Here is a 24,631-nt window from a genome sequence, read left to right as displayed (position 1 = left end):
ATGACAGCTTGTCGCAGAAGCGATGACATCAGGATTGTGGTGCGATGCGCGTGTTCCACGCCATGGCGTTTTAGCGGAGAAACCCCTTCTTTTTGCGGAATGCGGTTCTTCTTCCTGTCCACCCTTATGCAGGGCCGATCGGCAGGAACCGCAATCGATGACGATTTCGTTGATTCGCCAATCGAGCTACGTAGGTCGTGAAACGAGGGGCAGTGCCCGGGGATCTGAGATTTGTGGTATCATTTGGTAGGACGGTTTGCTACCTATGTAGGTAAGGTAAGTGGGCAAATGGGTATTCTCATCTAGATGCTGAATTCCATCAAAGCGTTGCATCACAGCAGCTGGCTTTACGTGTGCCTGAGCCGCTGCTCTTCATCACCAGCCTCGTCCTTCTCGCCAGCGTGTTCTTGGTCGCAATGTGAACCATAAGGGTCCGATGAGAGGGGCATGTCCGGTTCGGCGTCAGTGAACCCCCTCGACAGAAGACCGACGGTCGCAGTTTTGCTTTCGGCATCAGCAACACCGCCCTGCTGCTCCATCCAGTTCACCTTCTTCCCCAACGACGCCCTCACGTACACACATACCACCGCCAGACACGCAGCGCCGATCGCCGTCCCTTCCGCCACGACGAACCCCTCCCCAAACCGCGCATTCACCACCCCCGCCCCCGGCCGGCTCATGTAGCTCTTGAGCAGCAGCCCCTTCATCACCAGTCCAAAGGCCGGAAGGAACACAAACGCCGGCAGGGTGAACCAAACCCACTCGCGGTACCTGTCCCAGAACCCCGGCGACAGGGCCTCGATCTGGGCGCGCGAGCCGCGCGGGCAGGGACACACACGCTTCAGGGCGGCGAAGTAGCACTGGCACCGCAGCCAGCTCGGGCGCGCGGCAATGAGGGCTTCGGTGAGGAAGAGGACGGCGGTGTAGGCGATGGCGAGGATATGCGAGGCGTACTCCAGCGTGCGGCTCATTTCAAAGCTGTCGCGGCTGAATGTGTTGAAGAATGGTGATGTGCACTGGTCGGCGCTGCGGAGGCAGGCCCATGAGGAGGGGTCGACGCCGAGGTGCTCGCCGATCTGGATGAAGTCGTAGGGTAAGTTGGGTTCGGCGGTAGCGAAGGCCGCGGTTGAGGCGTTTGGGTACTCGTAGCCGAAGGAGGAGAGGAAGAGGTGCATCGTGAGATCGTATGAGTCGGGCTTCAAGGCTGAGGAAACGATGCCGTCAAACTGTGCGACGGTCAGCCAAACTTTGAGCGTTGCGCAGCCGCCACAGGTTGCAGACGCACTTTTAGTATTGACAGGCTTGACAGTCCCAATCGTTGGATGCCATCGCAGCCCCGTGTAACCCATGTGCCGGCAATCAGGGTCAAGATCTGTACGACGCCGGCGTAGAGTGCGAGGGCACATGCCACGATAAGAAGCGCTGTGCGACTGCGCTGTCGCAAGCCCGTCCTGGGCTGAGTTTCTCTCTGGCCCATCTTTTGATGTCGGAATGAGCTCTCCGTGATTGCAATGCGCAGCCAAGGCTTCCAGATGCGACCGCTGTCCCGGGGAATTGGGAGAGTTTCGCGGGAGCGCAGATTCAGACGAACGGAGGACGGGGAACATGATGGAGGGGAAGGGGGGGCGCGATGAACAAGCTTAAAAGGCGATAAGAGGGGGATCGGCTTTCAGCTTACGCTGTGTGCCAGGTCCAGGGGTTGGTTGGTTTGCTCGTGTCTAAAAATGCTTCCCTTCGCTTTCGCAAGCCACACGCGCGGGGTCTTGGCGTTGGCGACATGGATGGTTATGTGTGAAGTTGATCAATCATTTGTTATCCCACGCATGGAAGTGCTTGCCAAGCGAGAAAAAATTACCATTCCCGAGGAAATCGTTGAATTCTGGCACAAAATGGAATTCATCTGTTCAATTGCGCCTTGAACTCTGGCAATCTGCAGGGCCGTTACTCATCCCCGGCACCATCCCCGAACCCGAACCAACGGCGGAACTCCGTGTGCTCGTATCCCATATCAATACGCGTATCACGGATACCGTTGCCCCAAATCTGTGCGCCGCTTTGTCAGATCTCTTGACCTCGATTATTCCTCGTCCGTGGGCGCCATCACTGCTTGATCTCCTGTTTGTGAAAGACGCCTATGCCCACCGTCAGCACTCACCCCGTCCGCTTCCCGACAGCACACATAACAATACTGACCGTCAATCTTCGGCATCCACGCTTCTCTCTGCGCGCAAAAGAACTCTCCCTTGGGCGGCACCTTGTCAGGCTCGTCGAACGTCCCCCACATGACGTACCGAAACTTGTCCGCCGCCGCCTCCCCGTACTCGCACACGAACGCGCCGCAGGTGTCGCAGAACTCCCGGACCACGCCGTTGTCCTGCTTGAACTTTTTCGGCTGGCCTCGCGTGTAGGAGAAGCCTTCTAACGAGACATTTGGGCCATGGGATGATATCAGCGCACCTCTCGGTGATTGCGATAGATGAAGGCCGGTATGGAAGCCACGAACCTTGGTCGTCAGACCGTAGTTGGTCCCAAAGGCTCTCTTGCAGCTGGAGCAGTGGCACAGAGATGTCCTCGCATCGTCTGTGGAAGCAAGTTTGGCGGAGTACTGTAGTTGGGCGCAGACGCAGCGGCCGGTCAACGTGGTGGCCATGTCGAACAGAAGACAGGCAAGGTGAAGTTGACTGAGTCGTTGTATCCGGAATGAGACTCGCCCAAATTCAGTCAAAGGTCGCAAAAAATCGGCTTCGCCTTTATTTGAAGTTGCTCGTCACGAGAGATATTCGTTGACATGATGTAGGTGCTTGCGCATCAGCAGGAATGACTGCCAGCTGACGTCACGATCTTCGGATGCCCAGACGCGGCATCCTCAACTTCAGTCACTTGCGTCTGAATGTACGGGGCCTATGAGGCCCATGGTTCATTTCACGATGAGAGGTTCATCGGTTGGCTTGCGACCCCGAGAATTCTACAATGCGCGTAAGGGTCTCATAGGCTTGATCGTTGGGCAACGACCATCCTCAACTAGACAAGAAAAGCTGGCACTATTGACTCAACGATGGTATCTTTATGTATACAGACATTTACGTGTACAGGTCCTCCTTTGAGTCGAGCGAGCAGCAACGTCATTGTTTCTGCCACTTCTCAAACGACTTCAACACCGTCAAACTCCACGTGCCCGACTTCCGCCAGCCGTCTCTCTCCATGGGCACAGTTGGCCCGACATAGACCTGCCGAGGATGGATCTCTGCCAGCCTCGCCAGGTCCGATAGACGGAAAGCGTGGCGGAATAGGGATGCCCAGAGGTCGTCGAAGAGGACTGATCCGAGCACTCTTAGAATGCCGTTGAAGCCGTCCGGTTCGTCTGCCGCTTCCTCATCCTCACTCTCGCCCTCGTCTCTTCCCCTTCTCCGCCTCTCACTATCCGCGCTTCCGACGGCGAGGATGAAACTTCCAAGATCACCCACCGGAATGACAGGTCCGGCACTGTCCTGAATCGGATGCAGATAAGACTCGATGGACGCCTTGTCCGCAGCCAAGAAGACCGAGTCTGGACCTGTCGGGAGAAACATCGCCATCGCTGGCGACTTGCTATACTCCTGGTAATGTCTGTGGATGTCAGAGGTGCCTCCAAGTAGCCTGGCATCAGAGCACTCACCGTTTCGCTGCCTCGACATCACCTTCGGGAATGCCATGCTCCCGGCCATCGAGCCACCGCACCTTGCATAACGGCTTCACGTCACCAGCACCACGCACCCCATCCCCCCAAGCCGTCACGTCGCTCTTGAACTTTTCCAGGAACGTTTTCCACTCCTCGTCAGAGTGTTCGTAGCAGATGCGATACCCCACGAACCCCCACGTCCGAAGGGACCTATTCCCCAAGTTCATCATGTGCTTCACCTCACATGTCCAAGGCTCGTCGCCGGATATCGCCTGCGACGGCCCGCGCAACTCCCGCCTGGCCGTCACATACGCATGCGCCTGCAGCCGGCTGGTCTCCTCGCTCCGCACCGGATCCCCGCGCTGCCTCACGTCTGCGCCCTTCCGCATGGTGTAGAGCACCATCGCCTGGTCCGTGAGCCATTTACACCGCAACGCGTACACCTTCGAGCGGAACCGCATGTTGTACGGGAACGCCGTCATGGGCGTGCCCCCCTGGTACCCCTCCCAGTTGTCCCGTATCCGCGGGATGGCCGCCGTGAGCGTCTGCAGCCGGAACCCGGGCAGCGGCAGCATGATCCGCGTGTCGACCTTGTTCGTGAGTTCCGTGAGATCGTGCACCTTGTCCAGGATCTCCAACTGCATGGGCATCAACGTCTGTATGGGCATCGACACCGTACCCTGCAGCCTCGCCCACTGCACCTCCCTGAGCTCATCCAACCGCGCCAGCGTCCACGCGTGCGCCCTCTCCGCGACGGTGGTCAAGTAATCCACCAGAAACTCCTCCCACATCGCCGTCACCGAGATCGACGTCCGGCCGCGCTCGGCGCGATAGGCGTTCAGCGCCCTCTCGAAATCACTACACGTGTCCCACACCCCGTTGGCCGCCTTGCGCATGCGGTCCTGCGTCTGCGGGAGATTAATATACTCGAACGCGTCGACGACCTGGCTCAGATGCTCGCACGCGCGCTCAAAGTTGGCGAGCTCGTGGAGCCCCTTCTGGCGCCACCGCGCGAGCGACATGGGCGGCAGGACGTGGAGCACCCGCGTCTTCATGTGGTGCAGGTCGCGGTCGCACTCGGTGCTCGTGGTCATGACGATGCTGAGGAGATCCCCCATGCCCCCAATGATGCTGATCGTGCGGGATAGGGCGTTGTCGACCCGGATCCGGGGGTTGTTGTACGGCGCCGGCGCCCATTCTCTGTAGGGCCGGCAGAAGAGGGCCTGCTCATCTTCGTCGGACGGTCGGGGCTGGGTTGGGTCCTTGCCGCTGAAGAGCTTCCCTTTCATGAACAGGGAAGCGAATTGGGTGGCCAAGGTGTTGGGAAGCACGAAGGCATCGTCTTGGGTGAGATGTGTCAATGAGAAGTCTGGGCTGACAAGGGGCACCCGCATAGGGGTTCTACTCACTGACAATCACCAGCTGAGGGTGCTTGTACTCAGGGTTGACCACGTCAACCCCTTGAGTGATGTGCTTCATGTCGTCAAGGCTTCGCCACGACATTTTGGCCTTCTTTACCGTCGAATGAGTGAAATTTCATCAACAGACTCGTAAAACCTACAGACTCAAGGCAATGCTTATATCTATTTCTCTATTGCTGTTGGTACGGACAACATCGCCATGAGCCCACTTCTGCCTGTCATAACCATGTTCGGTCTGGCCAATAGGGGTAGTCTGTTGGAACCAGGGCAGTGAACAAGAAGAGTTTTAGTGGCCCGGCAGCCTGGAACGCCGGGCTAGAGCACCCAAAACGGCCGTCGTTGCCTAGACAGACAGACGCTTCTGTGCGGCGCGATGGATTCTAATCCGGCGAACATCCGAAAAATGTCTGCAAGCTTAAATTACCTGCTTGGCAATATTGTCTTTTCATGAGTCCGAAGGTTGGACTGAAATATCGGATCCGAAAAGGTTGCTGTGTACATCGAAGAAGGAAATGCAGGCGTGAACTTCATACTCACATTCGTGCACTTACGGCCTGGAGGTTGACGACTGCTGGCACCAGCGGATGCCAACTACTGTACTGTGAGGAGCGCAAGAACTCCTTATGTTTTTCCCTTCTTCTTCATCTTCTTTCTTAAAGTGGCGGGCACCATGATTAGGAAATTTCCCAGCCCGTCTGCTAGTGAGAGGAGAAACATTCAGATAAACGCGAATAGTAAGGGCATAACACCCCGTCCTTCGCCTAGTGAGAGAGGGGAATGCAGTTCCGATATGGTGAGTACTGTGAGCAATCTAGATTAGGTTCTAGATCACGCTGTTTGCTTTCAGGGAATTAATTCATCGACTTAGAAAGTATAAATGTTGTTTATTAGTGCATTTCCTACTGGTCTGCCTACAAGGCAGATCGAGTAGGTAGACGACTGCGGCACAGCCCAATGACATCGGTCTTCGCTCTTGGAGTTGCCCCTCTATCATGCGGCTTCCTGACGCACTGCATCGGCCAACTAATCAGCCCTTGCTTCTATAAAAACCTTTACTGCGCGCCCATGTGCTTGCGAGGCTCGTCTGAGAAAGTTTCTCGTCTTGGTTGTTATCCCGTCATCAGGGCCTCTCGGTTGGTTCTCCGAGTCTCGTATTGAAATTTTAGTCTGCCAGAGAGCATCATCCATCAGACAGCATCGCCCAAAATTACAGACGATGTCGTCCCTCTACAAACACCTGGAATTCTCCGATCCCGCCAGGCAAATCAGATTGCTCCGTCTGGAGCCGTCTCCAACCGGAACCGACGAATATGCCTTCAGCTTGGAGGTCCATGACTTCCAAGAGAATAGTCGTCCATCCTACATCGCCATATCCTACACCTGGGGCTTGCCTATCCCAAAACTGCCGGTTGTGATCAATGGGCTCCGGATGCAAGTGCGATTCAATTGCTGGTACGCGCTTTGGCAGATGCGACACCACGGCTATACCAGCGACGTCAATTTCTGGATGGACTCGCTCTGCATCAATCAAGACAATAACGAGGAGAAAGGCCACCAAGTTGCCATGATGGGAGATATCTACTCCTCTGCCTCATTAGTGGCTGCGAGCCTCGGGTCTGGCGAAAGTCTAGGAAATGTGCGACAAATCCTCGCATCTAGAAGCGATTACGAGATTGGCAAACTTCGGGAGAGGTTTGACCGATTGCCTTATTTTAATAGGGTGTGGATTATACAAGAGATTGTCCTCGCCAGGGACATCGCCATCTATTACGGATTTGAGAGGCTGTCGTGGAGTGAACTTGTTCAGACCGTCAGCTCCATCAAAACCAAGGCCGGGGTCTCTCAAAGTGAAGTCTCAGATTCGACTGATAACTCACCCACATTTGGCAATCGCGTCAATGACTCCACGATACACGAAAGGCCAGAAGGAATGTCTATCAGCACGCAGCTCTGCAATCACCGGTCTCAGGTCGCCAAAACATCAACAATCATGGAACTTATAGCGAAATATAGAACTGCAGAGGCGTCGGTGGCGGCAGACAAGATTTACGCACTTTTCTCTCTTGTTCCTCAAAGCGACCCTATACGACAGAATCTCCCAGTCATATACGGACAATCGACATGGTTCCCTCTATTCCGAGATCTAGTCAAGCTCATGTACATTTGCTACGAGGATGAGCCTGTAGGATCCAAGCACACGGCCCTCAGTCTGATTCGCGATGTGGGTAAAATCCACGGTCTTGATGAGGAGGTGATTGCCTTTCTTGAGTCTCAAGCGTGTTGTCCGTCGAACGCTCGCTTTTTCCATCAAGAATCTGCTCCTGTTACAGTCTCCGGTTTGACGCCGCCGTACGAGGGAGGGGGGGATAGAGGGCTCATAGTCATAAGCCAACTTGAGCCAGTGAAGACTATCGAAGACTTAGGCTTGTTCGAACATGATGGCCACAGGGACCAAGAACGAGGCGGCAACAGGACGCACCCCAAGGTAAACATGCCGCCGCAACTCAAGTCATTGCGAATACTTTACACCATGAAGAGACCACAAAGCAAGAAGTACAAGTATGGCAAAATTTTCAAAGACTTTGTTACCCAGGCGCATGATTATTACCCAGAGAGCCTCATTCCCGATGAGGAATTCTTGGTCAATTATGACGTTCGACCAGGAGACCTCCTTGGATACTTGGGCTGGGACGCAACTGAGTACGACACGAAGGACAAATGGGCCGTTGCACATGTCGTCCTACGCCGAATTTCCGTCACAGTTGAGAACAAGACTGAAGACTGTGATATGCCTCTTGGAAATGAGACACGTCGAGATCGGACGCAGTTCTTTCTCCACAGCTGGGCTGTACCTGTACGTCAAAGGCTTACAATACTTTCTCGGGAAGGTAGTCGACATGCAACTGATGCTTCGGACATTGGATACAATATAAGCCGGACAAGATATGACTGGGAAGATTCACTCCAACTATCTTTGCATTACCGGGATACATTGATCCCCCTGCTTCTCAACCACCATCCCCTCCAATCGTTGTTGTACTTCAATAGAGCGCCTAGTTTGGGATCGGTCGACTTATTTTCTCGAATTGAGAATTCCGAGCATCTCGCGGAATGGTTCGAGTCGTATGCTCCTATGGGAGGACTTCTTCATCGCTACATCTTTACCGTATAACTCTCACGGGGAAATATTTGAGGACTAGGATAGCTTATAGAGAAACCTCTATAGCTACCTATAGGGGTAAATGAAGAGAGCGCGAATTACTAGGGGGCAGGTATCTCCCTCTTTATGCTACTATAACTTATTACTCCTTTAATATCAAGATGTTATTACTATACTACATCGATACTATCGTCATATGTTTCCCAGCAAGTGTGCCTAAATGTTAAAGACTCAAGTGGTCGGCTTTTCTTGTCAGAAGGTGCAGAAATTCAAGACGTCTCCACGTCTCCTGGCTTGAATATCTGTTGGTTGGAACATTGATAGTAGACTAGTTTTCTCTTGGGCTGATAGGGAAAGCGCAAGCTAGTTCGTTTGCTCTGAAGCTTCACCTAGGAAGCCAAGAAGATATCTCCAAACGCCAGTAAATTCAATGCTTCCTCGTCTGTCAACTACTTTCCCTGGGGTCTCTTGTGGTAGCACCCTGTGTAGGTCTAGCAACGTGAGCATTCACGTAACCTTTGTGAGAAAAGGCAGAGCCCTGAATGACAGTAACATACGACAGGTTCTTGCCGTACATCCGATTCCGTTTTCCAAAACGATCTTCAACTCCAGCAAATCCGCACCCTCCTTCCTGTTGGTCGTAGCGCCGCCCCCCTGTATAATAATGCATGCTTTACTCGGTTATCGGCACACGACTCAGGACCACCACGCGGAAGCCGGCTAGGTTCCAGCAGGCTTCGGATACTTCGGATCACAGGCAATTTATCTCAGGAACAAAGGCAGCTAATCTCCCCTCTGAATATCTGGTTATGAACGGCAGCGGCAGCGGCAGCGGCAGGGGGGCACTCGCCAACTCTAATTCTCTCGCCAGGTCCCGTGCCGGTCGAGGTTCGCCCACGTGTGGGGACTCTCTCCCACTCAATGGTGGGAAATTGGCAAAGGACAGGAAGGGCGGCCTGAAATAGCGATGGCTACATCGGTTATGGCACGGTTGATTGGACGGGAAAACATCGCGGTGTCTATATCAGAAAGGGCGCCCAAAATCTTCCGTCGGAAGCAATTCGTTTTCTCACGAGGTTGAGGAGTTCGCTGGTCCTTTTCATAAGTGTAAACAGCATGGGAATGGGGAGGGTTGCATATAAGGATCCTTCAATATCTTGGCATCTGGGGTAGAAACAACTGTTGACGTGCATCTTATTGCTTTTCTTTCCGAGATCCTCGCTGGCTTGGTTTAGCTTGTTCGCCATGGCTGCCAAGACGCTTATCTCCATGCTTGCCGCCGTCAGCTCCGCCGCGGCTCTGACGTGCCAAGTTGCTGGTTCGTAACCTTAAAGCTCCATGGTCCTTGTCTCCGAGCGATAAGCTGATAAAACCAAATAGGCGGCACCTCTGATGATTCCCCTGCTATCCTGGCTGCGTTGAAGCAGTGCAATAATGGCGGAACCGTGCGTGATGTTGCCAATCCTCGGCGCCCGTTGATCAAGATGTTGACTTGTTGCTTTCCCAGGTTGTCCTTGACAAGACATACACCATCGGCTCCGTGCTCCAGACGGAGGACCTGTCCAACATCGCCATCCAGCTCTCTGGCACCGTCAGCTTGAGCACGGATCTCAGCTACTGGCAGAAGAACTCCATCCAGCTGACCTACCAAGATGCTTACACCGCGTGGGCCATCGGCGGTAGCAACATTCATGTAAGTTTTCCCCTCTCTGGAACGGCGATCATTCCTGACGTTCTCTCCAGATATACGGCGGCGGCTCTTACAATGGAGGAGGTGACGGTACGTAACTCCCTTTGCCTTATGGCAATAACGAGTGTTTGTTGACTTTTAACGTAGCCTGGTACGCGGCCGGCAAGACTGGTCCCATCATGTTGACCCTGCTCAACGCCAAGAATGTCCTCGTTGAGCATATCACCATGAACAAGAGCCCCTTCTGGCACAACCTTGTCAAAGGCTGCACCAACGTCACGTATAGCCACGTGAACATGAACTCTGTGCAGACGAGTGGAAAGCAGGCCCAGAACACCGATGGGTAAGCCGTTGCCGACTGCCACAAACCCGTTCGATATAGCCACTGACCGGAACAGCTGGGACACGTACCGTAGCTCCCAGGTCACCATCACCGACTGCACCGTCATCAACGGCGACGACTGCGTCTCCTTCAAGCCCAACTCCACCGACATCACCGTCAAGAACCTGTAAGTCCCCCAACATGGAGATCACATTCACCTCTGCCCAAGTATCAAGACTGACAGCCCCTCACTCAGCTACTGCCAAGGCTCCCACGGCATCTCCGTCGGCTCCCTGGGCCAGTACGCCGGCCAGGTCGACATCGTGCGCAACATCTACGCCAAGAACATCACCATGGTCAACGCCTCCAACGGCGCCCGCATCAAGGCCTGGGGCGGCAGCGCCTCCGCCACGTCCACATCAGGCGGCGGCACCGGCGTGGTCCAGAACGTCACCTTCGACACCTTCACCATGAAGAACGTCGACCTCCCCATCGTCATCGATCAGTGCTACATGACCTCCGCCGCCGCCTGCGCGCAGCACCCCTCGGGCGTCACCATCAGCGACGTGCACTACATCGACGTGACGGGCACCGGCGGCAAGGCGGCTGAGGTCGTGAGCATGGTGTGCAGCGACGTCTGCCAGGATATCACCGCCACGGGCACGAAGCTCGTGGGAACGAAGGGCGGCGCGGAGTACATCTGCAAGAACGTCGCGTCGACGGATAAGTTGGACTTCCCCTGCAGCGCCACGGGCGTGACGGTCGGCGGCGGCACGACCAAGACTTCCAAGACTGCCAAGGCGACGGCCACCAAGAGTTTAGGTTGACAGGGCTAAACCGTCGGGCGCGTGAAGATGTGGGGAATGGATGCGACCCTCTGAAGAGGGGGGAGAAGAAGGAAAAAGAAGGCTTGGCATAGCTGGGCACAAGTTTTTACTTTCAGTACATATCTTTTCACCGTAGCTTGAGAATATTCATGTTCGGTCAAATCGTCCGCAATCTCATTCCTTCAACGGGAAGACAACTTACTCGCTGAGGACTCAGGAGATCGACTCGTACAGGCAAATAAACTCCAAAACGCCATAAACTAGCTCGTCCCCCTCGGGCAGTCGGTAAACAGACTTCCCGAGCGTGTGACCGTGTAGCGCAAGCGCTAGCAAGCAAGCCAAAAGTTCAGGGTCCCAGGCTGAACAACGATGAGAGAGGGAGGCTTTCCGCCGGCCCTCGAGCTGTCCTCAGCTTCACCACCACAACCAGCCGTCTTTTCTTTCTTTCTCCCTCATTTGCATCGAACTTTGTCACCGAGCATAGCTTCCCGCCCGTGACGAGACGCTATTGGCATCCGTGCGCGTGAATGGCGGCCACCGGCCAAGACACCATCCGATTGACAATTGACATCTTGGCCAGCCACCGTCCGCGTTGCCGCCCGGCCCCGTTCAGATGAAAAGGGCTGACGAGCACGTGAGGCCAAGCCGATCCGTCCATCCATCAATCGAGGTGGGAGGGCACGCGACACACCACCCACGACGCCGGGGCGATGGGGGATTCAGACGAAGACGACGGCGATGTTGTGAGGACGGGACGGGCGATGACGCGGGTGAGCCATGCCATAACCCGATGCTGTACTTTGTAGGTCGAGGATTGAGGCCACACAGTCACACAGTCACACACACATCGAGGGCGCAGCTGTGCACTCATTACCTATGTACGACCTAGAGGAAACAATTGGTCTGCAACAACAAGACCAGCAGCAATTGTTATTTACCAGGGCGGAACCCGAGGGTTTCGGTTGATGGGCGGTGGCCGCATTCGGGCGGGGGCTTACATTAAGGACATGGTTCAATTCAAAGGGAGCCCGTTTGATTCGTCGCCCGGACAAAGAGCAAGCGAGAAGAGAATGAACGTGTCTCCTCTTCTTTCTTTCTGTTCTACAGCCCCAGCAAGGCAGCTCTGCCCCGTCCCGACTTTTTACATAATTAGGATGAGTTTAAGCCAGGCAGATGCGAATCCTTCGAGGCGGTACGGCTGATCTTTTTCACTTGATCTGTCTGTCTTTCTTCTCCGCGGACGCGCCCATCCATCCCACCGGGCGCATATGCCAGCAAGCAAGCACTTCAGTCCTCGGCCGAATTATTCCCTCAGCCTAAAACGGGGCATGCATCCGGGAGTCTAGAAGACTGGAGATTGAATTTCCCCAGCTGCACGGTACCCCGTTGTCATTGCGATGTTTCCGCCTCCCGCGCGTTCCATCTTTACCAGCAGGGTCAACCTCAGCTGTACCGCGTATTTAAAGAAAAAGAACAGCGTAACGGCTCTGGTCTCACGCGTGACATGGGCTGGGTTGCAGCTCTCTGGGAGGGGTGGGAACGCCCCTAGACAGAAAGCTTGTTTCGGGCAGGTTTCCTAACAAGGAGTCAGCCACAACTTGACACACACCAAAAGATGAAATTTCTCCATGGCCACCGTTCAATCCACACGGCGCCGTTACGTTCTCGCAGAGTCATGATTGGCAGTTCCCCCCCTTCCTTGGGCCGCCCCTAAGGTAAGGTGCAATGTGAGGCTTTTCCGCCCGGCTCTGCGGGTTCTGGGCCCTTGGTCCCGTCTGTCTGCTAGAGTCTAAGCATGTACAAGTAAGGTTGGTATGCATCCGCCCATTTCCAGGTACCTACATGTAGGATCTGATCCAATGACATACGCCCCCTCCAAGCTGTAACCGTACCAGAAGTAGGCTACGGCTGGCTGCCTGGAGGACTTTCATTGGCAGGAGTCGTCTGACATAAGGATGACCCCTGTTTCTTGACATTTCTGGTCGCCTGCTCGTATTCCTAACTGGTGACTGGTGCGCTGGGGTAGCATGGTTGGTAGTAAGGTACATACTAAGTGTCTAACGTAGGGGGGCGGAGAAGATGACCGGGGCGTTTTTTTAACGACACTCTCGCTTAAACAGAACCAGGGAATGGGAAGCAAGCAGAAGCAAAAGCTAAGGCGGCATGCCAGACCCGCGCAAAAGGGCGGCATCGTGGCTGCGGGGGAGATCTCCTTTTCGTTTGTTCCACATCCTTCAAATTTGCTGGCTGAACAGGCTCCAGCTGAGCCTGGGAGGTACTTACTTACTCTACATGCAGAGAAAGAGAAAGACGCCATTTTCGGTGGCCATTGTCACACGGTGCCGCAAACCCGGGCGTGTTGCCAACGGAGGAGCCCTTGGTCGTAGCTTTAACCTGATGTATCCCGTATGGTGGCCTAGGCAGGCACTTCCACCCATTCAATTGCCCGTCCACCATCCCATCCACCTATTCGTACCCCAGTCTCGAGTAAGAGTGAATGGACCATGGGTCCCGTCGGCAAACAACCCCGAAGGCTGAAGCAAACGGCCCCCAGGAGAGTCAGGAACGGCGGCGGGCCAGCATTGAGCAAGCAGAGCAAAGCACCAAGCAAAAAGCAGGCAGACCAGGCACATAAGCATAAGCTCTCTCGACCGGGACTCCTCGATCTCCTTTTTTCCCTCCTTCCCTCCCCTTCCCCTTCCTTGATGTTTTGCTAGTTCTTACCGTCCCTTCTCCCTGCTGCTGCTGCCGTTGCATCATCATCCGTTTCGATACCCTTTTTTAGTTTTCTCTGCTGTTTCCTCTCGCTTGATTCACATCCCATTCACCCCCATCTCCACAACATCGACGTAGAGAGACGTGCAAAACTGGGGAAAGGGGAAAGAAGATATGAGTGCAAACTTCTGCATCCTCGCTCTCTGAACATATACCTAACTCACCTCCACTCCTTCTACTTCCCGTAACAAATATACACGCGAGACGGCTCTGGCCGACTCGTACCCAGAAGCATGCACCATGACTCTTCACCAGGCCACTCCTCGCTACGCCATGGGTTATTCGCCTCGCCCCGACGACTGCTGATGGGCATGGGCTCGCGCTTCTCCAACCAGCGCTTCGTCTTCAGCCTGGCCGCCCTCGCCGTCCTCGGCGCCAAGTTCGTCCACATCAAGAGCCATCTCTCCGCCCTGCCGACGGTCCACCTCGTGAACTGGGGCTACTCCTTCTTCGCGCAGGACTTTGTCCTGCTCATCATCCTGCGGCTGCTGCTCGGGGGATGGCTATCTTCAAACCGCAACAACGACGCCGGCTTCCTGCGCCGCGCCGCCGCCTTCGCCAGCTGGCTCTTCATCGGGTTCGTCATCGGGCTCAACCTCGTCGGCATCTGCTTCTTCGCCATGTCCGGCTCCGAGATCCACTGGTCCAACATCGGGCTCGCGGGCGACGCCGCCGGCCGCGCGCTGCTGCTCACGGGGCTCTTCACCTTCGCCCTCGTCTGCGCCGTGCTCGCCGTGCTCACCTGGGCCCTGAAGGACGTGCTGTTCGTCGCCGTGGGCCTCGCCGCGGACATCGTGTGCTGGCCCGTCGCGTGCATCGCCCGCCGCCGCCGGCCCCACTGGGCGACATACTCGGAGGTCCCGCAGCAGGATGTCGAGCACGGAGGCAGCACGAAGGAAACGACGGACTACGCATCCCCGCGGCGCAGCTTCGACCTCTCGCACGGGTGGGACGGCGTCAAGACGTGGCCGTGGGCGTGGATGTTCTGGATCGCGGCGTACACGCTCGCGGGCGTGGCGCTGCTGGCGCAGGTCATCATGTGCGCGCTGCGGCCGCACGAGAGCTCGTTGACGTTCATGTCGTGGACGCCGACGCTGCTGCCCTTCATCGACTTCAAGAACTCGTCGCCGAACCTGGAGAAGCTGGTCCCGCACTACAACTCGGGCATCAACCGCGACTGGGACAACCGGACGGCGCTGGCCGACGCGGTGCCCTTTGCCTGGCTGCCCAAGGATGTGGCACCGGAGGGCTTCGAGGACTGGTACGGCGGCAAGAAGCACTACAACGCGACGATGGACCCGCTGAGGATTTCTAACCTGGACGACAAGTTGTTGCCTGAGCTGAAGAAGAAGCTCAAGGATGTGCCGATCCGGCATGTGATGACAATTGTGCTGGAGAGCACGAGGAAGGACATGTTCCCGTTCAAGCGGTTCGGTATCAGTGAAGGGCGGTTGCGTGATACGTGGGTGCATGCGGGATACGACAGGATTCCGCCGGATGCGCTTGAGCGGCTGAGGACCTTGACCCCGGTAGCCAAGTTCCTTACCGGAGACCACGAGGATGGATTTGAGACGGAGGAGAAGAAGAAGAACAAGAAGGGAAAGAGCCGTGGCGGACTCAACTTTAACGACGCCTACACGACATCGACGTACACCCTCAAGAGTCTCGCGGGCAGCCTCTGCGGCATTGCGCCCCTGATTGCCGACTTCAACCTGGAGTACCTCCACCACTTTTACCAGCCGTGTCTCCCGCACATCTTTGGGGCCCTCAACACCCTCGAGAAGGACAGCAGCGGAGACAAGAAGAAGCCCTTCGGGTCGTACAAGTGGAAGTCGTCTTTCATGCAGTCCGTGACGCTCGACTACGACAACTTCGGCGCCCTCATGAAGAAGATGGGCTTCCCGCAGGAAGGACTCATCGACAGCGTGTACCTCCGCAGCGACGACGCAAAGTTCGGCAAGGTCGACCTGCCGAACGTCAACTACTTCGGCATGGAGGAGACGCCGCTCGAGGACTACATCCGCGACCAGTTCGAGAGCGCCAAGAAGGCCGACGAGCGCGTGTTCCTCACGCACGTCACCAGCACCAGCCACCACCCGTACAACATGCCCAAGAACGAGACCTACGTCCCGCTCGCGCGCGGGCTCGACGACCTCTCGCACTACATCAACGCCATCGGCTACGACGACCGCTGGCTCGGCAAGATCCTCAACATGCTCGACGAGATGGGCGTCGCGGACGAGACGCTGGTCATCCTGGTGGGCGACCACGGGCTGTCAATCCCCGAGAACGATATTCTGGCGTCGTACTACAACCCCAACGTCGGCAGCAACCACGTCCCGCTCGTCTTCTCGCACCCGAAGCTGCCGCCCATCACCATCAACGACGCCGTCTCGGCGCAGCAGATCCTGCCGACTGTGCTAGACCTGCTCATCGAGACGGGCTCGCTGTCCACGGGCCGCACCGAGGCTGTGACGGATCTGTTGAGGAACTACGAGGGCCAGTCGCTGCTGCGCCCCGTGCGCCAATCCAAGGAGGCCGAGAACAAGGGCGAGGTCGCAAACTGGCAGTTCACGGTGATCAACCCGGGGCGGGCGATGGTCGGCGTCCGCGACGGACGGCACAAGTACTGGCGGATGGTGGTGCCGGTGGTGGACAACATCGAGTGGCACTTTACGGACGTGGCCAAGGACCCGGCGGAGAAGCAGCCGGTGCTCGGGTTCGACTTCACGGGGTTCCTGGCCAAGATCGAGGAGACGCACGGGGTCGAGGCGGCGCGGTGGGCCGAGGAGGCGGCGTTCGTGGCACGGTGGTGGGTTGAGGAGAACAGCAAGCGGTGGCGTTACGGACCTTATGCGGCATACTAGGATCATTGGAGATTTGCATCTTCCGGCGTTTGATTGATGATTGGCGTTTATCTTGGCTGGGATGGGTTGGTGGGTTTAGCATAATTAGAAGACGAGGAACATAAAAATTACAAGCTCCTGTTGAAACTTTCAATGTCCTTTTGTCTGTGGGTCATGACGACTCTTTGCCGTATGAATGTCTCGCATATTCGCTTTCTGTATGACTGGGCGGTATGCCCCATCGTTGAAGCGCCCTGTCAACGGGTTCTGCGGAGATAGTTGTCAGCGACTCTCGCGGAAGAGTGTTTGCAAGTCCCAGGCAAAGGTTCGTCTGATCTGATGTCGCGGTGAACCTTGAGCGACGGGCCGCACCCGATCTCTTGGGTATGGACGTCGCAAACTCTTGCAACCAGCACCTACTCAAAAACGAATGCAAAATATAAAGAGTGAGGCTGGAATCAACAAGTGACGTCGAAACATAGTTGTTGACGGTCTTGGCATTCTCGCGGGGTGTGCCGTGGATTCCGATGACGCGGCCAAGCTGTGGCCGGCTCGGAGCTCGGAGCCGTGCCGAGCCGGGTACATAGGCTGTCAAAATTGCGGGTTTCGCATCGCCTTGTTGGCTAAGTGGTATAGCGCCTCACTAGTAATGAGGAGATCGGGTGTTCGATTCACCCACGAGGCATCTGCCCGAGCATCTCCGTCGGCCGACGCTCATTCTTTTTCTTCGAATTTTCCACTCTTTGCTTGTCTTTTGCTGATTGATCAGTCCCCCGTTGCGGTAAACTGCAACTTTCGCCTCTCAATTCAATAGTCTCTCTCACCTCATGCTCCAAGGTCACCCCTTCACGCCCACCAGCAATCTCCCCCTTTCCAACATTCCAGCACATCTCTCCGCGGACATCCTCAGACAATCACATACCGTGTGAATAAAAGCCGTCGGACTCATGCCGCCATCGGCCCAGTAGGGCTGCCTCTTCCCAGAAGCTCTCAACTTAGGCCGGCACGTCGAGACCGGGTCCCCCCAATCTCGTCCTTGTCCCGGCTTCAGTCACGCACCACAGCAGAAACTCCTCCGAGTCCCCAGCGGGCTGGGATGGCCGACCGACCGAGTCCGCGGAGTCGGACGAGGCGGTGCTGCCAGGGATTCCTCGCACTGCCCCCCCCCCCCCCCCCCCCCCCCCCGCGGCGGCTCTGGGATCAAACGGCGCTCACAAGCCTCAATGATCAGTTCCTGCGCTGCGCATTCATCCCAATTGAATTCCTGCATCCCATCAATTGAGTTGCGGCGATCACCCCATCCCCCAAAACTGCCAACCACATTGCACTCTCGATGTCAAAGTTGTCAAGAAAATCAGACGGTCCCCACCACACACACCTCATCCCTTTGGTCAAACGCCACGTGAACCTTTCCACGCGATGCTTTGCCTCTGCATGGCCCTTGATTTGCCCTTCCCGCGATGCGACAGGCGCAGTTACATTGATATCACATAAGACGAATGCAGTAAGCCCCTTAATACAACCAACATATAACACATCTGCCAGCCAAGGCCGCATCGCTTATCCAGCATGGTGGGATCTTCTCAGAATGTATCATCTTCCCATCGTTTGGGCAGAATCTCTAATTCATGATGAAACCGCACTCTCGAAAATGCTCAATGTCACCCTGAGAAACTGGGTCTGCAGCACCACGCAGCGGCCACATGGCACTGCACCGTGGGGTCTTGTCCATCGACCCAAGTAGGCAGGCGGCTTGTTTCCGAGCGCGCAGCGGGTTTTTTGCGTCCCGCCGGATAGTCGGCGATTATGAGTGATCATGTAATTCCGATCAGGATAAGTGACTGTAAAACAATATATTGGAACGGGCAGCCCGGCACGCCGGCGCAGGGAGGGAGGGACCACCAAGGGGCGGTGTCGGCACCAAGCTCACCTGTTCCCCCAATTTGTTAGCGTTTTATTAACGTTACATTGGCCGCAGATGGGTAAATCGGACTGCTCCCTCTCTGCGGTGTGCCGTTGGTATCGTGATCCGCGGCGTGTCTAGGCGAAGACTGCTGCCCTCAGAAGCGCGCCCCTCGGGCCTTGGCCTCTGCGCGTCTTCTTTCACAACACCAAATGTTCGATATCCGTCAACGGCGCTAGCATCTTGTCAAAAAACGCCACTTGACGTCAACAGCACACCAAGCGAAGTTCGCTCGCTCGCAAAGCTCGTATTCACAGCCGATCTTCACTGCTTTGCTGTTTAAACCGCCTTTAGTACGCCATCATCACCCGCTAAACGGGCAGGTCATCAAGCGCGAAAACTGGACAGAGAACAAGAAAGAAACTAGGCGGCTAGCGGCAACACCGTTAGTTCAACCTCTCTAGCCGAGCTCGCCAGAAATGTTGCAGAACTTGTGAAAGGTGCTGGATAAAGCAGCCAAGCGACCTTGCTGGGAACACCCTCTGCATTATTACGACACTTATGACGGGCCACGGTGGAGCGTTCCCCTGATTGCCTGATACTGACTCGCGCTCTGCCTTTCCTTGTGCGGCCAGCCAAACCACAAATTTGATGCCCTTTGCAGCGCTTGTCCCCTTCTGAGCAGAGAGTTCTGCCCACTGTTAACGTGCTAGACCAGGACTAGGTAGGAATCGAGCGGCGCGGCGGCGAAGGGCAGCGAGGAAGAGGGAAAAAGTAGAGACAAGACCCAGGCGGAAAAAGGGGACCCAGAGAAGTTCAACGCAGGCCTCCAATGTGGGAAGCAGAGTTCAGCGCAACTGATACCGTCCGAAACCCTTGGCTCCCCGGTCCACGGACAATTGTCAAACTTCCAGACTCATCCCATCCCGTCCAGTCCACATCCACATCCATCTTTTCCCACTCTGCTTGCTCTGCCTCTTTCTCTGCGTGGAAACCCTGGACTGTGCTTTTTTCCCTTTCCCGATCACTTCTCCCTTCCCACTTCCTCTTATCGGGCACAACATTCGAAAAGCTTTCGAAGATCGAAATCTTACGAATTTGTCGGTTTGGGGAAGATCTCCCGCTCGAAGCCAACACATTCTCGCCAAATTCCCAATATCAATTATTGCGTCCCGGCCGCCCACGTTGCCTGCGGCCCACTGCAGAGAACAGTCCAGACGCCCAAAACCGCCCACCGGAGACCGGCAATCCAGGGATCCATCTCTTGGGTGGACGACAAAAGCAGAAAATCGCCAAGTCGATTTCAACTCCATCCTTCCACTGATTCCTGTTGACTGTTGTTGATATCGTCGACGAAGAGAAAGAGAGATTGGTTCTTTTGGGATATGGAGTGAATTCGGGCTTTGGGGGAAGCAAGACGTTACGCCGAAGCGACACATCGATACCCATATTGTCCCTTTTATTGTTTTCCTTGTCTGCGGGGAACGAGAATCTCGCGAGATTATAGCGACGCCGGAAACCAGAATCGCGCTTGCCTTTGCCTTACCTATATAATATCCACCGAAAGGATTCGCCCATCATGACGACGACATCAGACCCCAATCCCCTCACAACACAACGCGGCGCGGCGCCCCTGACGACCGTCTTTACGACGCCCGACTTCTGCAAGTCACTCTACTGGACCAACACTGAGACCCCGCCACTCTCCAGCATCGTATGCATGCCCACATCATGGAAACAAGCGTACGACTATGGCTGGGGCTACTACTCTCCCGGCATCTGCCCAATGGGATACACCGAAGGCTGCGCGTTCCCCACGTCCCTGGCGTCGTCAAAGGACGGGTTTGTCAGGCTAGGAGGCAGCGTGGTGAGCGGGGAGACGGCGCGGCTATGTTGTCCGACGGGACACACTTGCTACACGGGTACGGATTACCCATACAGCAAGTGTCTGTCGACAGTACCGACGACATCGTATTACGACTTGAATAACCAGCAAACATCCCGTTTGGCGTTGGTGTATGCGATACAGGTTAGATGGCGAGCTTCGGATCTGAGTATTTTGGAGACAGATCCGACGGTTCCGGGGGCGACATACACGAGGCCGACGTCGACGGGCGGGGTAAGCGGCGCGACGGCGTCCGCTACGGGAACCGCGGAATCGGGGAGCGGAGGATCGATTGCGACAGCAACGGCGACAACGACAGCGGAAGGATCGAATACTGGCGACTCAGGCGACGGCGGTGGTGGTATTTCGGTCGGAACCACGATAGCGATCGCCGTAGGGTCTGTGGCGGGCACGTTGGCGATTGCATTGGTTGCGTTTATGCTGTGCTGGCGGAGAAGAAAGAGGAAGCTTAGGAGAGTCAACACCGACCCGAACATGCATGCGGACTCATCCTCGCCTGCGTTGGTGGCGGCTCACAAAGCTGAGACGTCTGGCAAAACGAGCTTGGAACTCATGTCCCCTAGTACGGCTACGACAGGTAGCGCGACTATGGTGGCGCCGCATTCGCCCAACCCAAACGCCGCCCAGCTGGATTCGACGACTGTTGTGGAGATGGAGACAATGGAGCGGCCGGTAGAGCTGCAGGAGGATTGTATCGTGGAACTCGAGGGCGACATGCCAGGTCCACCGCTGTACCGGGAGAAGGAGGGATGGCCTTTGAGATGAGGAGGCCGATTCTTGAATTTCAGAGGCCAAATTGCCTCAACGACTTCCTTTTGTCGACGTCTTATTTGACACATAATGTGTCTTGTGTATTATGCAGCGCCGGAGTTCAGCAGGATGGATAATGCAGCTCTAGCCGTGTCAGTCGGCTTCTCGGCCAGGAGGGCGAGACTTTGAGATATCAGCCGCATAGATAGGATAAACCTAATCAACATTGAAATGATCGTCAACCCGAAGTGCCGCTGCGCCTGTTTGCTGAGGTAGTGATGATATGTTGCGGTCAATCCACCAAAGGCAATTGCGATACTCTTGGCTCGCATGAGCAGGACGAAAGCTGTTCAATTGAGTACTCGAGCAGTTGAACCGGCCTTGCTGACTTTCACTGTCGTTGATAAAAAGTTCCTCTAGTGCGAGGCAAAGATGCCAAGTGAGGATAGGCGACCAGGCTGCGTGTTCCTGCGGTTGGTTCAGACCGACCATAAGAAGATGGGTCGGTAAGCTTATGCAGGTCTCGACCAGGATTGCGGAAGCTACTCTGGAGCACTCTCACGCGCCGCATGTGTGGCTTACGTTGAGAGCTTACTCTCATAGTGCTGGAGAGAAGACAATCCCTATTCAGGAACCAGAGCTGAGAAAGGAGAATGCTGCTTGATTTCGTACGACATCTTTGTTTCCGATGACGGAGGCATTGCCTCAATACTGGCCGGTCGAGCAGTTATGCTAGGCTGGACAAGTTTCTGAGATGCTTAAAGTGTTCTTGGCAGTTTGCGCCCAAGTTCTGGATACTGTGCCCGATTTGGTCAACGGCCAGAGATGCCGCCTTTCCGTCCAGCGTGAAGGACATCCTTTCGGATGCGGTACCAGTCTCCCTCTGCAAGATGATGTAGTCAAGACCAAAGAGCGAAGCTCCTAACCGGCTGTGATGATGAGGCTTGCCTTTGGGATCGACTCGACTCGATGCTTCCGGTTGACCGACCTCGAGGTGATAACCGCGGCAGAGCCTTCGTGGGACATCCACACTCCGTACGACGACCGGGTTGATTGCAACAAAAACCCAAACAATCGAACGATGAGCTTGAATCATGGCAGTTGATTGCCAGCCAGCTAGAAACTGGTGGTAGGCCCACGATGAGTCGTATCGGCTTGCATTGTGTCTCATGCACAACATCACCGATGTCCCCTAGCCGCTCCAATGCCGACCTGGCGTGCAACCTCGTGCCTTTGGATATCGTATGTTGGTCACATATAATTCAGCAAGCAACATGAAAATGATTCAAAGCTTGTAGCCGAGCGGCATTGTTCGTTGTTTATCTCTGGCTGATCTGCCTCCTCTGCATGTGAGACCTGCATGGATCTCGGCATCCAGCACTCGCACGCCTCGATAAATTTCAAGATAAGCGCAGGGCGTCGGGTGAGATTGGATCTTCGCCAGTGAGAAAGCCAGGCTGACACAAGTGCTGAGGTGATTATTGCCTTGGTATCATCTGACTTGCGAAAACGGCCGGAGGGTATCGGGCCCTTGAAGGCTGAGTGTGGAGGCGGAGGAGCGTCCGGGCGCCCCCGTTATTGACCAGTCTGGAGCCCCGGACGCGTGCCGTCCGGAGCGCGGGCAGCGAATGAAAACTGGGCTGATCGGGCTGAGGTGGGCTAGGCCTTTGTGGGTGAGAAAGTTGGACCGTTGGATGTCCACAATAGACGCTAAGGGGAGCGTGGTTCTGGGGCTGCTTATCCGCGCCCTTGCTAGCAGTAAGCCGTAATCACAGGCAGGCGCTTCTGGTGGAGTTGCACCTGCTCAAGCAAGACAGAGCTCCGAGTGACTCAATTGTTTGTTCTGGTGCAAGTCGAGCGTGTTGCTTTTGTTGGTTGGCACTTTTGTAGTAGCGTATGATTGCACGTCTCCAACCGTGAGTCGAAGGCAGGGAGGTGGACCCAGGACCAGGGGCCTTGAAGGCCAAGGTCGGGAACTCGAGGATGTTGCATGCGGCACAGTCGTAGGCCGGTATGCGACAGGGTGCAGAGGATGAAAGAAAGCAAAGTGGTCATTGGCCCAAGGGGCGTTTGCGCCATTCGATGTCGCGCTGATTTGGATCTGCTGCGGTGGCTCTGCAGTCGGGACACCGGTCTCTCAGCCAAGAGGCAGCATCAGCACCTTGATGGATCCTGTCGGAACGCGTGTTACACTCAATTCGGAAAGGAAGGTCGCAGGGGAAAAGATGCCATAAGACCAGCTGATGGCTCCTAGCCAGCGCCTGCCGGGCTATCCCTCGTTTTCTGTCCTTCATCGTCGAGCCTTTTATGCTTTCCGTTATCGCTGTTTTGCAGTTTGAGGGTTCCCCAATTTGTACCTCCGAGTCAATGGTTGTGAACGTCAGCCTCAACACCAATCACGACATGGACGAAGAACAGTCTCTGCTGATGCGGATTCCCGCCGAGATTCGCATGATGATTTACGAGCACCTCCTGGACGACGGAGGCGAAAAGAAACTCGCGATCCGCAACAAAGCCATGCACCAGCTATTCGCAGGCAACCTGGGCACGTATAACCGGTCGAAATACCGAGTAATGCAGAGATCCTTTCAACGGACCTGCTTCGAGACGACGTACCACCTGGCGGCGAAGACGAAGATGCATACCGCAATCATGGCCGTCAACCAGCAGGTCCACCGCGAGACGAGCCATATGCTGTACGGCCTCCACAATTTCGACTTTGACGGCGACATCGAGGCGGTTGTGCCGTTTCTCCAAGACCTGACACCGCGGTCGCGGGCCATGATTGGAGAGGTGACAATCCGCAAGGCGAGTCCGTTGCATTTCACGGATAGCGACCGGTCGGATTGGTCCAACATGTGCAAATACCTGCGGAGGCTGGACAAGATCATTCCCAAGCTGCGGGTGGTTGTGGACGGCGGCAAGCCTGCCGAGAACGCGTGGGAAGGCGGGCGGCAGCTTGAGGTGTCAGACCTCAGGCTGTTGAGTCTCATCAAGCACGAGAGCATGGAGTGGATTGCGGATCTGAAAACAGTCGAAGGCCTCACGGAGCTGGAGGTCGTCCCCCACATGCGCTACCTCGGGGCGCCAACGACGTCGACAGCGTTGCTGTTCGCAGCCTTCTCCGCGTCCATCGACACAGCGCTGGTCGATTTCCTACGGGAAGACTGCAATCTTCCCGCGAAGGCAGCTGCCTCGGCTTGAAGAACCAGACTGCCCGGTCGACCACCCGGGAAACTGCATTTGCATTTTGCATTGAGGGTTTTGGCGTTGGGACAAGGAAAGCGATGGGGGGCGAGTTGCATTTTGGGCGTGCTTTGGCCACTTCGGGGATTCGGTGGAAACGAATCCATCCCACTGACTGCGGGGATGG

At 55.7% G+C, this 24,631-nt stretch overlaps 8 protein-coding genes across 8 annotated transcripts; 5 read left to right on the top strand and 3 right to left on the bottom strand.

Annotated features, from left to right (window-relative positions):
- Positions 1 to 347: 347 nt before the first annotated feature.
- CGCA056_v011234 (uncharacterized protein) lies at positions 348 to 1,477 on the bottom strand (the record flags this gene model as incomplete). The annotated part of the gene is made up of 2 exons (XM_037326481.1): positions 348 to 1,226; positions 1,286 to 1,477. The coding sequence occupies 2 exons, from the start codon at positions 1,475 to 1,477 to the stop codon at positions 348 to 350; spliced, it is 1,071 nt and encodes a 356-aa protein (XP_037175526.1).
- A 623-nt stretch (positions 1,478 to 2,100) lies between these two features.
- On the bottom strand, positions 2,101 to 2,650 carry CGCA056_v011233 (uncharacterized protein; the record flags this gene model as incomplete). The annotated part of the gene is made up of 2 exons (XM_037326480.1): positions 2,101 to 2,132; positions 2,194 to 2,650. 2 exons carry the CDS (start codon positions 2,648 to 2,650, stop codon positions 2,101 to 2,103), a joined length of 489 nt encoding a protein of 162 aa, XP_037175529.1.
- Positions 2,651 to 3,122: 472 nt separating this feature from the next.
- CGCA056_v011232 (uncharacterized protein) lies at positions 3,123 to 5,161 on the bottom strand (the record flags this gene model as incomplete). Its single annotated transcript, XM_037326479.1, has 3 exons — positions 3,123 to 3,606; positions 3,656 to 5,000; positions 5,068 to 5,161. The coding sequence occupies 3 exons, from the start codon at positions 5,159 to 5,161 to the stop codon at positions 3,123 to 3,125; spliced, it is 1,923 nt and encodes a 640-aa protein (XP_037175528.1).
- Positions 5,162 to 6,295: 1,134 nt separating this feature from the next.
- On the top strand, positions 6,296 to 8,028 carry het-6-2 (Heterokaryon incompatibility protein 6, OR allele; the record flags this gene model as incomplete). Its single annotated transcript, XM_037326478.1, has 2 exons — positions 6,296 to 7,933; positions 8,023 to 8,028. The coding sequence occupies 2 exons, from the start codon at positions 6,296 to 6,298 to the stop codon at positions 8,026 to 8,028; spliced, it is 1,644 nt and encodes a 547-aa protein (XP_037175531.1).
- Positions 8,029 to 9,484: 1,456 nt separating this feature from the next.
- On the top strand, positions 9,485 to 11,078 carry pgaX-0 (putative exopolygalacturonase X; the record flags this gene model as incomplete). The annotated part of the gene is made up of 7 exons (XM_037326477.1): positions 9,485 to 9,557; positions 9,620 to 9,684; positions 9,747 to 9,932; positions 9,983 to 10,019; positions 10,077 to 10,272; positions 10,328 to 10,438; positions 10,508 to 11,078. The coding sequence occupies 7 exons, from the start codon at positions 9,485 to 9,487 to the stop codon at positions 11,076 to 11,078; spliced, it is 1,239 nt and encodes a 412-aa protein (XP_037175530.1).
- Positions 11,079 to 14,086: 3,008 nt separating this feature from the next.
- CGCA056_v011229 (uncharacterized protein) lies at positions 14,087 to 16,720 on the top strand (the record flags this gene model as incomplete). Its single annotated transcript, XM_037326476.1, has 1 exon — positions 14,087 to 16,720. One exon carries the CDS (start codon positions 14,087 to 14,089, stop codon positions 16,718 to 16,720), a length of 2,634 nt encoding a protein of 877 aa, XP_037174893.1.
- A 3,461-nt stretch (positions 16,721 to 20,181) lies between these two features.
- CGCA056_v011228 (uncharacterized protein) lies at positions 20,182 to 21,273 on the top strand (the record flags this gene model as incomplete). Its single annotated transcript, XM_037326475.1, has 1 exon — positions 20,182 to 21,273. The coding sequence occupies one exon, from the start codon at positions 20,182 to 20,184 to the stop codon at positions 21,271 to 21,273; it is 1,092 nt and encodes a 363-aa protein (XP_037174894.1).
- Positions 21,274 to 23,661: 2,388 nt separating this feature from the next.
- On the top strand, positions 23,662 to 24,462 carry CGCA056_v011227 (uncharacterized protein; the record flags this gene model as incomplete). The annotated part of the gene is made up of 1 exon (XM_037326474.1): positions 23,662 to 24,462. One exon carries the CDS (start codon positions 23,662 to 23,664, stop codon positions 24,460 to 24,462), a length of 801 nt encoding a protein of 266 aa, XP_037174901.1.
- Between the last annotated feature and the right edge of the window lie 169 nt (positions 24,463 to 24,631).

The sequence above is a fragment of the Colletotrichum aenigma genome (genome assembly GCF_013390185.1).
Source record: "Colletotrichum aenigma strain Cg56 chromosome Unknown KSG_Cg56_contig07, whole genome shotgun sequence".
Classification (NCBI taxonomy): Eukaryota; Fungi; Ascomycota; class Sordariomycetes; order Glomerellales; family Glomerellaceae; genus Colletotrichum; species Colletotrichum aenigma.
Note: the sequence above shows the minus strand (reverse complement) of the source record. Positions and strands in the feature narration are given on the sequence as shown.